The sequence below is a fragment of the Phoxinus phoxinus genome (genome assembly GCF_949152265.1).
Source record: "Phoxinus phoxinus genome assembly, chromosome: 19".
Classification (NCBI taxonomy): domain Eukaryota; kingdom Metazoa; phylum Chordata; class Actinopteri; order Cypriniformes; family Leuciscidae; genus Phoxinus; species Phoxinus phoxinus.
The window spans coordinates 2,721,931-2,736,922 of NC_136894.1; the positions used below are offsets into that span (position 1 = coordinate 2,721,931).

General features: G+C 37.9%; 1 protein-coding gene across 1 annotated transcript in view; it reads left to right on the forward strand.

The window, feature by feature from the left end:
• csmd3b (CUB and Sushi multiple domains 3b) overlaps positions 1-14,992 on the forward strand; it is a 393,297-nt gene that overhangs the window by 268,234 nt on the left and 110,071 nt on the right. The window contains exons 29-31 of the mRNA XM_079590749.1: positions 1,376-1,563; positions 2,472-2,666; positions 2,891-3,007. Coding sequence (XP_079446875.1) covers positions 1,376-1,563; positions 2,472-2,666; positions 2,891-3,007 — 500 coding nt within the window. The remainder of the gene's footprint in view (positions 1-1,375; positions 1,564-2,471; positions 2,667-2,890; positions 3,008-14,992) is intronic.

Sequence of the window (14,992 nt, forward strand, 5' to 3'; positions counted from 1 at the left end):
TACCGGTCCAATCAGCGAACAGAGGGAGTGTCTGAGAACGATGACGTTGAGGTCGTGCGCTAGTTTGAGTTGAAGTTTCGAGTACCCGCCTTCAAGGAAGTTAACACTTGTCAACGGAGAGAGGCCAGACTCTCTGTACAAATGAAATGTAGGAGACTCTGGTAGGACCAGGCTAGTCAAAGTCCAGACCTCAACCAGACTGACATGTTGCAATCCTCAATTAACTGAAGCAATGTTGTAAAGAAGAGCATCATTCCACAGACTGATACTGTCATACAGAAAACCATCAACTTATAGACCCCTTTAGACGTCACAATTACGCCACGGCGCTAGCTTAATTTGCTAGTTCGCTCTGGCTTAATTTAATTCTAAATTATTGTGATGATTTGTGAATCATCTATGATTCATGTTTTGATTGATTGGGACTAGACTTTTTGACGAACCTGGTAAGAAATGGTAATCAAATACATAGTTAAAATATGAATATGCTGTATCTGGAATTTTTATTTCTAGAAAATATTCACATATTTAAAATTGCACCGTAATGTCACTCTTTACATTGTCGTGTTCTGGCCTCGGCGCTGGCTAGCTTTGGATCGTACCACAAGTCTTGTAGCCTACGTGACCATTCAGCACATAGTTATAGGCATCTGAAGATGTATATGCTCTCAGTTTCTCTTACGCTCGGTTTCTCTATCGGGTCGGTGTAGATGTCAGGCTTCTCAACCAAAGGTAGCGTTAGTGTTAATCCTGTCACATCGTCCATCCATTGAGTGAGCGTGTACGGGTCAACCAATCTGGTTCCGTCCGTTAAAATGAACTTTTGCAAATGACAATCGCGGTCCTGGACAGTGAGTGAGCTTGCACATTAAGATAAAATCTGATTTTCTCCAGTCATTGTTAAAAAACAAGCTAACAAAACTGGCAAACTGACGTTAGTGAAGCGGCCAGAGGGATCTTTCTGCAACCAACTAAGCTCCGCCCACAAAAAACGTCACCTAGTTTACTAACTGAAAAGGGGTCTATTGCTGCTAAACGTGGCTCTACATGCAATTGAATCATAGGGTGGACTTACTGTAGTTTGTCACCCATGGCTTTTCCATTGTATTAAATAAATAAATAACAACACTGTGCAATATGCAATTTGTTGTTGTTCACCTGAGGTTGCAATAACCAAAAGTATTGAATGTAGTAAGAAGTGTGACAACTTGCCCCGGTCTCCCCTATCACACTAAAACAGTCTCTGATTCCTCTGTACGTGTTTTACTTTATACTTTCGTCTGCAAAGTTGATCTCAGGACTGGAATATCTGTATCCAGATCAAGAGCTTTTGATCCCTCTATTCAGAAAGCTCCTCTTTGATCATTTCTCCTAGCTTCAGCATAGAGCCCAACTACGACTTCTTGTATATCTACGATGGAACGGACAGCAACAGCCCTCTGATCGGGAGCTTCCAGGACAGCAAGCTTCCCGAGCGGATCGAGAGCAGCTCTAACAGCATGTACCTGGCCTTCCGCAGTGACGGATCTGTCAGCTACACCGGCTTCCACCTGGAGTACAAAGGTAGACTGTGACATTTCACCAGCCTAAACGTCCAAACCCTTAGTTAGATACACGTAATTCTGGCTGTAGTCAAATTAATTGTGACTAGTATTCAGTTGACGGTTTAAAGGGATAGTTAAGATTCTGTGATCATTAACTTACCCTTATCTATTTATGTTTCTGTGTGATTTTAGTATAGTTAAGATACTATTCTAGGTTTTATTATTCGGTTTTATTTTTATTTTTTCCATTTTAATTTTAGTTAAAGTTTTAGTAAAAAAATGTTTGTAATTTCTTTGTCTATTATAGTTTTATTATTCTTTTATTTTATTTTTAGTTATTTCAGTATATCAAGTTAAACTAAATGAAAATGAGATATGTTGCGAGGCTACTAGCTGAAATAAAATACGTTTTTTGTATATTTAATTTTATTTCAAGCAACAAAAATATTTTTTTATAGTTTTAGTTTCAGTTAACTATAATTATATGTGTGTGTGTGTGTGTGTGTGTGTGTGTGTATATATATATATATATATATATATATATAGCTCTAAATACATTTCTAACATTTCTTTTTACCTCGCCGTTTTTGCTGTTGCACTCTATGCATAAATTTTAAATTATGAATGAAAAGTGTTTTTAATTTACCTTGAATAAAACTTGCAGAAAATACAGTTTTGTGAGAATCATCCTCAAACTTAATCCTGAACAGATAAAACAATTATCTTTATTTAAAATGTTTTTTTTAAGAATACAGTTCTATAGTTACCAGACAAGCTTCAACCCCAATAAAAAAGTATATTTGGTTATGTTGGTTAAGTCATTTTGGTTTCAACTTTCAACCAATAACCACCCATCCCGCAAGCTAAGATACACCTAAAGTGATTTCAACCCTTGCTTTTCCTGCCCCTTCTCTCCATCTCTCACAGCTAAGCTGAGGGAGTCATGCTTTGATCCCGGTAATGTGATGAATGGCACTCGGCTGGGCAGTGACTACAAGCTGGGCTCCACTGTGACCTTCTACTGTGAGGCCGGCTACGTCCTCCAGGGCTATTCCACGCTTACCTGCATTATGGGTGATGATGGCAGGCCTGGCTGGAACCGGGGGCTGCCCAGCTGTCAAGGTACAGTCCGCCAGTAAAGATGGATGTTTAAGAGAATCTCAGAGAATGACCAAAGAAAAACGGCTCGCTCCTGCATGCCGTAGACCAAACCAAATGAATCAAACACATAAAATGACTTCGCTAGCCAAGATTTTTTTCTATCCAGACTGGTGTCTCAAAAATAGCAGTTCATCATGAATGTTTAAGCATAAAATAATGAGTGATCTGGGTGTTTGTGTGTACAGCACCATGTGGAAGTCGCTCTACTGGGACAGATGGAACCGTGCTGTCGCCGAATTTCCCGAGGAACTACACGACGGGACAGAGCTGTGTGTACGCTATCTCTGTACCCAGGGAGTTCGGTGAGTAACTGAAGATACAAAACTAAATTGGATGCAGTTTCAACACATTTAGCAGAACACAGCTAAGACAAAAATACGTTTGGTGCGTTTGGTGTTTTTAACATACAAATTCTAGAGGCTTTTTGTGAGGCAATATGTGCTCAAAACTCTTATCATGCCTGAATGTGACTTTAAACATGTTAACATGTCAATTAATACACAAAGTCCTAGTTTAAATTCAAAGTCGCATCATGTCTTGTACATATGACACTATTACATACCATAATATTCACATTAATTTTGAGTGTATATGCTTAATAGAATTGAATGTGCACTTCAAATCTTGAAAGTATATTTTTTTAAAGACCGTACTTGTTGTAGATAATATAATATTATTGAAATAAAAGGCCACTTAAATGCAGGACACTTTCATGACTGTTTTTTGTAATGTCAAATTGAAAGTTTTACTTTATAGAAGTATATTATTCTGATGTGTTGACTGACTAAAGCACATGTAAAGTGCTTGATTATCATTTGAACTGAGGTGTAGTACAGTGTGAACTGAAGTAGAACTTCATTATATAAGTTTAATTGTACTAAATTGCAACTTCATCGTTACACTTGTGTAATTATAAATAGGCTATATTTAGATATTTGACATAAAAGTTTGAATATAAATGTTTAGCATAAATGCAGTACACTAACCATATTTCAAAGACAACAGAATTGTGACATTACATATAAAAATGTACGTTCGTAAGGTGGTCAAAAAGCACTCATCTAATTGCATTAAATATAAATTTAAACTAGTATATGTTTTCATTTAATTGCAATAAACATGTAATGCCAATACTTCAGTTTGCACTTGAGTATATTCTTATATCCGTAACAATAATACTATTTTAAAAAGTATGCTGAAGTGTACTTTTTCTTCACAAGGTTTGAGTCTCATCTGAATTATGTTGAATACAACTCTCCTGCATTCATTTCTATACATTCAATTTGCTATTTCCTAGACAGAATGTGTGTAGCTTAGCAACTAGTTTCCTCGTCTTTCATTTATACTTAAAAGCCATCTGTCGAATATGGACCTGTCTAGAAGCAAGGTGTTGCGCAGTGAGAATATTTCATAGTCTTGAGTCTGGTGTCACTGCACAAAGACCTGACCTTCCAAACCAGCAGTGGAAAAAGAGATGAAGAGATGAACTCAAATGAATTTGGTATTGCATGCAGCTCTGATTCAGAGTCTCTGCGAGTGACAGAAGTGTTGGAGAAACTGTGGCTGCAAGCAACTAATAATTTAAACTAGTCAAGCTACTCTTTTTAAAAAAGCAGTTAGCTACTAACTAAACAGAACCAACTACGTTTAAAGAAGACTTATTGTGCTATTATTCTTCCTGGAACGAACACGTCCCAATATTTCTCATTTAAATAATTCATACCCAGAATAAAGGGGCGGGGCCTAGTAGTGTGTTTAAACTGGTGGTTATGGTAAGGGGCGGGACATTTCCCAAACACGTTCAAAGCGTTCAACCAATCACAACACACTGATCCAGCCGACCAATCAGAGCACAGTGTGCTCTTCAGAAGGAGGGGCTTCATAGAGATAAGAACTAAACAGAGCGTTACTGACAGACTGGGAAGAGAGGAGCCGCAATAATGGAGAATATGTGGAAAATAATCAACATTCAAGCATGAAAACTTAGTAGAGCGCAAAAACTAAATCAAGACTTTGTGAAAGGGCATAATAGGTCCTCTTTAAGCTCTCTTAAGGATAGTTCATCCAAATCTCTTTCACTTACTTTCTTAAATAATAAGTTATTTCCAGAAATGTCACAAAACAGTTACAACATTATTCAAAATATGTGACCGGTCACGGAAAGTAGGGATACAAGTCGGTTCTGGAGCATTTTTAGTTATTCACAGATTCTGAAAGTGTAATCTCCAAGCTTTCCAACGATGTATAACACATGGTAATCTGATCATATTTGGAGAAGTTGTGGCCATTTGAAGGTAGGCACTCAAAAAAATTAAAAGTGGAGAAATCAGCCTCTAAAGATTGAGCAGTTCTCACCTCTCCGCTGCTGGGAGTGACAATAGGGCTCATTTACATCTCATTTAGATAAGCCATACCCCCTGTAAAGCTCCCCCTGTAAAGCTGTAAAGCACATGTTGTTTTATTAACATTAAATGGATAGTTCTCCCCAAATGTTTAGTTAATTGTCATCATTTACTCTCTCAAGTTGTTTTAAACCTGAATATGTTTCTTTATTCTGTTGAAGTTATTTGGAAGAATGTGGGTAACCAAACAGTTGATGTTCCCCAGTGACTTCTATATTTCCTATGGAAGTCAATGGGGACCAGCAACTGTCTGGTTAACCACATTCTTCCAAATATCTTCTTTTGTGTTCAGCACAAAAAATAAATAAATACAGGTTTGGAACAACATTAGAGTGAGTAAAGAATGACAAAATGTTTATTTTTGGGTGAACAATCCCTTTAAGGACAAGCGGCTGCATGTTTACTATTAGGGCTACTGTCTCTTTAAGACCTGAAAGCAACGCGTCTCATATGTACGCATAAGACACGCAGATTTCTCTCAATTTAGACATAACCAACTTTCTTTAAGTAAACCTTGAGTGTATTTGACAGTATTAGCTCAAAAAGACTCGAAAGATAACTTAGTCCAGTATCCAGGCGCTGTTAGACAGGCTTTTGCATGCGCGCGTCGGCTGTTTGCCCGCAGAAAAGCGCATTAGAACAGCGCTTCAGCAGCGAATGACATGTTTAACCGGCAAGGCTTTAAAGCACATGCAAATAATGAACTTTTGAGAACTGCAGTGTCCTGTTCCTCTGCGTAAACATTTAATGTGAGTATTTGTCGCGTTGTACACTGGGCTGTTGAGACACAGACTGCTTCAAAAGCACTCAGACTGCTTGCAGCAAGGATCACAGCGCAACTTTGAACTATATCGATGCGATATGGTCTAATTCCATATCCCACTTAAAAAATATATCAATATATTTTTTATATCGATATTATATCGCCCAGTCCTACCACGCTGTTCCCTCGGAGGGCGGGGGCAATAACAAAAGAAACAAAAGCCGGCTTATCCAGTATGGAAATAAACACAGACAATGACACGCCCCTACTGCGAGCTAGAATCTCACAAAACAAGCCGATTTCAACCTAAAAATGTACGATTTTGAATATATCAATATTGATATCTAAAACATGGAGAGGCTTCTTCGTGATCTCAACTAACAGATTCTGCAAAAAAGCGAAAATCACCAGTTTTGAAAAAAAACGCTTCTTTCTCATTTTGCTCAATAGTTGTGCTGCCGACTTGTGTCCTTACTTTCCGTGGCGGGTCACATATATTATGTGTACCATAGAAGTAAGTAATACAGGTTTGTAACAACATGAGAGTGAGTAAATGATGTCAGAATAAAAAATTTCAGGTGAACTATCCCTTTAATTTATTGAAACAAGTTCGGATTGTGTCAGTAGCTTGTATATTACCCAGAATCCTTGACCTGCTGTATTCCAGGGAGACTTGAAATGTTTGCAGACAGCCTGTGATTGTAATATCCAGACGCCAGTTGGAAAATACTACAGAGATGAAAGTGCGAAATGAGAAAGCACTTCAGACCTCCCTGTCTCGGTCTCTTGTCTTAGGTTTCATTTTTGTGCTAAAATAAAGCCTCTTTGTTATCTCAGTCCTGTACCAAGAAGGCTATGCTGTTATTATGAGGTATTTGGTGTTGAAAGAAGAGAAACCATGACAAAAGAAGAAGGAGGGAAAAAAAACTCCTGTGTAAATGTATCTGTCAGTTTAACTGTTCTGGGGATTTTGGACCTCCCTCACAAGCATCGTTTGGCATTATGCGAGCGGTTTGTGATGTCTCCCCGAGGCCCGTCTCTGGTCATTGAACTGCTCGCACTCTGATGGAAGCTCCTAAACGAGATAGATGTCATTTGAAATGAAGCCTTAATAAAAACGCAAACATGATAGCTTTGAAAATGAATTGTCAGCAACTGAGGTGTTTTAGCCCCTGAAACACATACATCACTCCATTGAACTCGCCATTTTCAACATTGGCATGTGTACACACGTAGTACTAAACATACTGTGAAATATCGCCTGCTTGTTCAGTTCCCAACATAAATATTGACATTCAAATTCCTCTACTATACAGTACTCTAAAGTATTTCTGTCAAATGAGTGGGATACAGATTGTGCCAAAGCGTTTCTTTCAGACTAGAAGACACACAGCAATAATAAAAAAATAATAAAAATCAGTTCTAGCAGGCAAATGCAAGGGACACAAAGATATTTGCAATAGTTTCCAAATTGAGGTTTGGGCATAATTTAAAAGGCTAGTTCATCATTTACTTGCCCTCATGTCTTTCCAAACCTTTCTTTCATTCTTTCGTCTGTGAAACATAAAAGAATATGATGAAAGTCAATGAAACGTTCTTCCAAATTTCTACTTTTATGTTCCACAGAAAAAAGAAAGTCATAAAGGTTTGGACCGACATAAGGGTGAATAAATCGTGACATATTTTTTTTGTATAATTTACAAAAAATATTGGGGGGGGGGGGGTAAACTAGCCATTTTAGGATTGCTTTTTTATTTGAAATTAAATAGTTTGTAATTTAAAGGCCATTGTAAATCCGATCCTGAGTGGTATACGCAACTCTGTTGATCATAGGAACAAAGGAATTGTTAATTTATGTCTATGGATTTTAACCCCAGGTACTGAGATCTAGACATAAACAATCACAGCAATTTGTCTTGTTCCCCGGAGCTGCAGTTCAAGCCATTAGTAATGATTGGAATTGCAAAAGGGCTGAGGTTCTTTTACATCAACGAATAATTAGTAAACCATGCCTATCTTGATAGTGATATCCGCTTAACGTTATCTGCAAAGGTGCATCCATTATGCTCAATTAGCAAAGCCAAATGTCACAGTGTGTAACTGTTTAAAAAATGAATGAATACAGTCTTGGGGAAAATAATGTTTTTTTTGCATGCTTCTTTAATTAGACCTTTTTGAGTTTGGTTTACATTTGTTGAATGGCAAAATGAACAATGTTTTAACTGTATTGTGACATTTCTGGAAATAACTTATTTTGTGTTCCACTGAAGAAAGTAAGTGAAAGAGATTTGGATGAACTATCCTTAAGAGAGCTTAAAGAGGACCTATTATGCCCTTTCACAAAGTCTTGATTTAGTTTTTGCGCTCTACTAAGTTTTCATGCTTGAATGTAGATTATTTTCCACATATTCTCCATTATTGCGACTCCTCTCTTCCCAGTCTGTCAGTAACGCTCTGTTTAGTTCTTATCTCTATGAAGCCCCTCCTTCTGAAGAGCACACTGTGCTCTGATTGGTCGGCTGGATCAGTGTGTTGTGATTGGTTGAACGCTTTGAGCGTGTTTGGGAAATGTCCCGCCCCTTCCCATAACCACCAGTTTAAACACACTACTAGGCCCCGCCCCTTTATTCTGCTTATGAATTATTTAAATGAGAAATATTTGGACATGTTCGTTCCAGGAAGAATAATAACACAATAAGTCTTCTTTAAACGTAGTTGGTTCTGTTTAGTTAGTAGCTAACTGCTTTTTTAAAAAGAGTAGCTTGACTACTTTAAATTATTAGTTGCTTGCGGCCACAGTTTCTCCAACACTTCTGTCACTCGCAGAGACTCTGAATGCAATACCAAATTCATTTGAGTTCATCTCTTCATCTCTTTTTCCACTGCAGAAGAAGTAAAACCTTACACAAATAGAGAGTGAAAAAGAGAGCAAACCCAGGACGGGAGATGTGTAAGTGTGGTTTGTGCTGATGTTGCGGAGCCGCTCACCTGCTGGGAGGGGGAGATTTCATTATCATGCACCTGAAGTATCGTCAGACATCCAGGCCAACAGAGGGAACGATTAAAAGCTTAAAGTGCCTTGTAGAACAAAGCCTGGGCTGAGCGCTTGTGTTGGAGTGGAGATAAATATCTTACGGTTGTCATAAAAGCTTTTGTTTTGTCGGATTCAAAAACAGCATGGAAGCAGATCATATAAGCCAGAAAAGTTCAGCTGTGTGTAATGATTCTTGAAATATTGTAAAGCCGGTTTTATTGGTGGCCGTGGTTCACACACACAGGCATACAAAAACTTGCATTCAATCCGTTGAGACTGTGAAGGAATCATAAAATGGACATTGCCATTGCTTTGAGTAGTTTTTTGGCGCACACAAGGCTGGTGGTCAAACCTGTATTGTATTTGGCCAATGCCGATCGATGACTGGCCGATTTAATGCTGATATGTGAACATTTATATCATTTTTTTTTTTGCTTTTATCCAAAGTGATCTACAAAATAGGAACAATACAACAAAGTCCTTCATCCTTGAGAGGCAGTCACAAAGTTCCACAGCTGCTGAGAGAAGTTAAAAAAGAGTAAAAAAGCTTAGTTGTAGGTTGAGTGCTCAGTGTTGTGCTGTTTTTTGAAGGTAGAGAGGGATCGAGTTGTTCCGATACCGTCGGGAAGATCTTTCCACCATCCAGGTTCACTGTCTGTGAAGATTCAGGAAGGGGATTTTGTGCCTTTTTGTTGGTACCATGAAGCACTGCTCTCCCACTAACTGCACATTTCTGGAGGCAAAGTACATTCGCAGAAGTAAGTGTAGGTGGAAATGTGGAGAGCGGATGCAGATCCAGTAACTACAATGAATGATAGCAAATAATATTGCAACATTGCTAGATTTAAAGGTGCTGTATGTAACTCTACTAAAGCATAAAAATAAGTTTGCAGATATTTAGGAAACATGCTAAGTTTTTATACTCATTTCTCTGAAAAACACTTCTACAGACAATTATTTTACACGTTCCGTGTTGTCAGTCGGTTTTTGTTTTGGTCTGTGTGACTCCGCCCACTGCTAGTTCACCCAATAGTATTTCGACACCCCGGGTTGCCAGTTGCCAGGAAACACAGCATATCGCAACCTTGGAAACGAGCAAACAAACTGGGTCAGAGATTGCAGATTCCACACAACCTAAAAAGCCTCGATATCCATCTAAAAATCTCTATGAACGAGAGCATATTAAAACGCTGATAAATCAACTCATCAACTAAGTCTCCTCGGCTTTCATTGTCAATTTCGCTCGTTCCTGTTGCGTTTCCTCAAACTGGCAACCCGCGTGAGCGTCGAGTCTGAGGAGGCGGGGACGGGGAAACAACGATCTCTGATATTCTGAATTTGGACTGCAGTTCCTATTTCGACCACTAGCTGTCATTCTTACAGACAGCACCTTTAAATAACGTATTATGCCCTTTTCAAAGCTCTACACATTATTTTCCCAATATTCTCCATTATTGCAGCTCCTCTCTTTCAAGTCAGTAACTCTCTGTTTAGTTCCTGTTTCTATGAAGCCCCTCTTTCTGTAAAGCACACTGTGCTCTGATTGGTCGGCTGTATCAGTGTGTTGTGAATGATCAACTTTGAGCGTGTTTGGGAAATGTCCCGCCCCTTACCATAACCACCAGTTTCGACACACTACTAACTTACTCAACCAGGCCACGCCCCTTTATTCTGCGTATGAATCATTTAAATAAGGAATATTGTGACGTGTTCGTTCCTGGAAGAAAACTCAAGACCTTTGGTAACGTTATAAATGTCTTTACTGTCACTTTTGATCACCTTTGTAAATAAAATGATTAATTTCTTTAAGAATCTAAAGAAAAAAAATCTTACTAACCCCAAACTTTTGAATTGTAGTGAATATCAAAACATTAAATATGTAATTCATAAATTATAATTTGCTAATATGTTTAAATGTTCCAATGAGTAGAGGTAATTTAAGAACAGTCCTCCTGAGAAATTATAGTCCTTCATGGCACCAAATTCATTTTTATTATGTATTTTTGTTTTGTTTTTTTGCTGAAAAAAACTAAAATCTAAACATCCTTAAGACTAAATACTGTACATCAGCTTAAAGTTTACCCTTTTTTTAGATGTGTAAAAAGATCCACTGGCAGATATGTTTCATATTTTTCACATGAACCTTACAATAGTTTGTTAGGATGTTAGTTAGATTTATGCTCAAAATAATAATAAGAAAACAACAATTTCCCAAAGGTGCAAGAAAAATAAACTTAATTTACAATGTTCTCTGAGAACAAGTCTAAATATAATATGCAGGTTTGCTTAAGTAAAACTGTTTAGATATTTTCTACTAGGAAACGAGACATAAATCCTCATTAAAGAAGGATTTTCTCGTGAAGAAACAGTAATTATAAAAGATGCACATTACATTGATCTTTATGATCCCATATTACAGTGAGCAAACACTTCAGATCTTGCATTCTTCTGAATGAAAGCACCACACACACACACACACACACACACACACACACACACACACAGACGTATCCCATCAGCTCTGATCTGTAGGGCAGAGCTCTGAAGCCCCCTGTTAAAAATGCAGCACTCCACTGCCTTTTTTAATGTTTCATTATTCTGTCACAAAGAATGATGCCGGCAATATTTCAGACAATGACAGGTTTGGTCTGAGAGATGCATTATTCAGAGCATGCACCCCCAGCCCATGTCCCCGTCGGCTCCCACCACCCCCGCTGGCCCCCGGCAGTCAATACAAATATGCAGGGGAATCCTCGCTCGCAAACGGTCATGGTCATGAGGAAAAAAATCAAAATTGATGATCTCTCACTGTTAAAATATTCCACGGTGAAGCCAAAACCGTCAATTACGGCTTCATTTCTGCGCTCTGTTTTGGAAACAGTTTTCTGCAAGCCATACAAGTGGGCATGATGTGTTTTTAACTGTTGATCAGAGCGCTGCACGCGTGAGCGTGCGTTTCACAGCTTAAGATAGTAAACATTTATGTTGCCAAACGGCGCTAAGCCTTGAGAGCCGGAGCCGCGGAGTGGCATGTTGAAGATGTAATCAGTGAATGTTAGTTTTACTTCAGAGCACTCGTTATCTGTTAGCTTGTCTTGCAGTTTAATCAGTCGAGAACCGTACGTTGGGTTTAAATATATGCTGTGCTCCATGCGTTAGTCAAGCGTTCTGCTTTGCTATGATCGTGCGGGAAGCTACAGTACGAGTTACGTTAGCAACCTTGTCACCTTTCCTATTGAATTTCAATACAACATTATTAATATGTTTTTGATTCATCTGCTGGCTGCTCAGTGCCCGATATTTCATTCAAAAATTGATGTTAGCTTCAATACACTCTTAAAAATAAAGGTTCCAAAAAGGGGTTTTCTCAGCGATGACAGAAGCACCACCTTTGGTTCCCCAAAGAACCTTTCAGTGAACACTTCAGTTATTAGTGTGAACATTTTAATAATCTGAAGAACCCTTCTCCACAATAAAGAACCTTTTGTGCAATGAAAGGTTCCATGGATGTTCTTCAGAACCATCTGTGTGTGTGTGTGTGTGTGTGTGTGTGTGTGTGTGTGTACTCACGGACATTGCTGAGCCGGTTTTTTATTTGTGTGTGTGCGTGCAGGTGTGTGTGTGTACTCACGTGCGTGTATGTCTGTGTACTCACGTGCGTGTGTGTGTGTGTGTGTGTGTGTACTCACGTGCGTGTATTTGTGTGTGTGCGCGCAGGTGTGTGTGTGTGTGTACTCACGTGCGTGTATTTGTGTGTGTGCGCGCAGGTGTGTGTGTGTGTGTACTCACGTGCGTGTATTTGTGTGTGCGCGCAGGTGTGTGTGTGTACTCACGTGCATGTGTGTCTGTGTACTCACGTGCGTGTGTGTGTGTGTGTGTGTGTGTGTGTGTGTGTGTGTGTTTAGACTCAGTGTGTGTGTGTGTGTGTGTGTGTGTGTGTGTGTGTGTGTGTGTGTGTGTGTGTGTGTGTAGACTTATTAGAGATAGTGGTCATTGTAATTAATTCATTAATAAAACAAATTTGTTCTTTAACTGATATTCTGTGCATACTTGTGGAATTTGAAGCACAGTGTGTATCACTACACTACACCTTCCTGCTTATACATGAGGACATGTATGAATGAATGTAACACAAGAGACCATATTAGTCTTTCAGTATTTTGATTTATCATTAGGAATTTGCTTTAGGGCGCCTTCATATGTAGATGAAAAATAAGAAAGACTTTCAACAATGTAGCCATTCAAAATGAATGCATATGGAGATATTAAATAAACTCCCTTTTTGAATGCCGGGGGCGACCATCAGAGCCGTAACACTTTCTATATTTTCTGTCATGGCTGACAGTTAGAAATAGTCAACTAAATATCTTTTCCCTTGGCTGACTCTGACCTCCATACAAACAAACACACACACACACACACACACACACTCAAACAGTCACAGTTTCATGTCTTTGACTGAGACGCTCTCCTGGAAAGGGATCGTTCTTCTCTCTCTACAAAGCTATTCTAAAGCCTGTGAGAATTGGGAATTGCAAGCCCCTGAGCCAAAACATCAGAACAGAACAGAAGTCAAGGCAAAGTTCATTTACCAGCGAGAAAGAGAAAGCAGAGGAGCACCAGGGCTCTGTTTTATTATTATATTTTCGGTGCGTTTCATGACTCCGTCAGACCAAAGGTGCTAAAGTTCTCTCCTCTGGTAAATCACAGTCAAGCAGGCAGTAAGTGTCATTTCGTGACTTTGCCGTTGGCTAAGGGCACTTAAGCTCTGTGTTTTCCAAAAGTAATTCTCAAATTAAAATCTCAGCGGTCGGGTTTTTAAGGTGCTTTACTTTTAGTTTCAATTCTTCCTTGTGTAGTAAGCTACTGAAGATCTGACAGCTGTGAGAAATATTTGAACAAGTGTAACCAAAATAGATCAAAGCATTAAGTCTTCTTGTGAATATAAATGTATTTGCAAAATAAATATGTGAGTGAATGTGATATGTATACAGTACCATTCAATACTTTGGGCTCAGAATTTTTTATTTTATTTTTTTACAGAAAATTATGCATTAAATTGTTAACCCCTTAAGCGCCCCCCTTTTTTCAATAGACATGAAAATGCACATTCCAAACTTAAATGGTTGTAATTCAAGAATGCTTTGGAATATAGATGTAAGATTGGTCTTGTTTTAAAGAAGACATTTGGCAGATTTTTGTAGAAGTGAAATAAATTAAGAAAGTTAAACAGACAAAAAGTTATAGAAGTTTGAGTTTATGAAAATGTACAATGTTAAAAATTGTATTATTCATATTTCATATTAAATATATATTTTCAAAACCTGGTGGACTCTAAAAATGCAAAAAAAAATCAAAGCCAAAAATATGAACAAGTTGTGTTTCAAATTTTAGGTTGATATCTCAAAAAACAAGCTTTCAGTGAGATTTAGTTTGGGCGCAGTACCACACTTCTCCACTAGTGGACATTACTGCACATATAAGGGCGCTTCCATTTCCATATGTTGTTTGAGTGATCTGAACCATTATTTTTACAATTGTCATACAATTTATGAAGTAGACATCCTATTCAGAAGTATAGGATGGTTTGGCAAAAGTTTGGCAGATTTTAAAATTAATTCAACCTCTAAGAAACACAAAAAAGTATGTGCATTATAGCTCGCTGCCACATCACAAATGGTGAATCTTTTATTTTTTTCTTTATATTCAAAACATTTTCAGACCTTTTTTTCTAAAAGAATTGAATGGATGCTGTCTTTTGAACTCTTGGCATGAAAACAAACTGAGGTTTCTACCATTCTTTCATGATTTTTCATGTTCATCACTATTTCAAAATAAAGGTCTGAACACGCCTTAGGAGTATGAACATATTATTGTTGCAAATTGATAAATTACGGCTCCTCTGTGATTTATTTTGAAAATCAGTCACCAAATATGTAAACTAGAGATTGTAAGCTTTCAAATTATATATAGTTTGTCAATATTAGTTTAGGTTTAGTATAGGATATTACTGTTTTAAATATGTAATGCTGCCAATATAAAGGGTTAAATGTATATATATATATTACATGTAAATGTATATGTTACA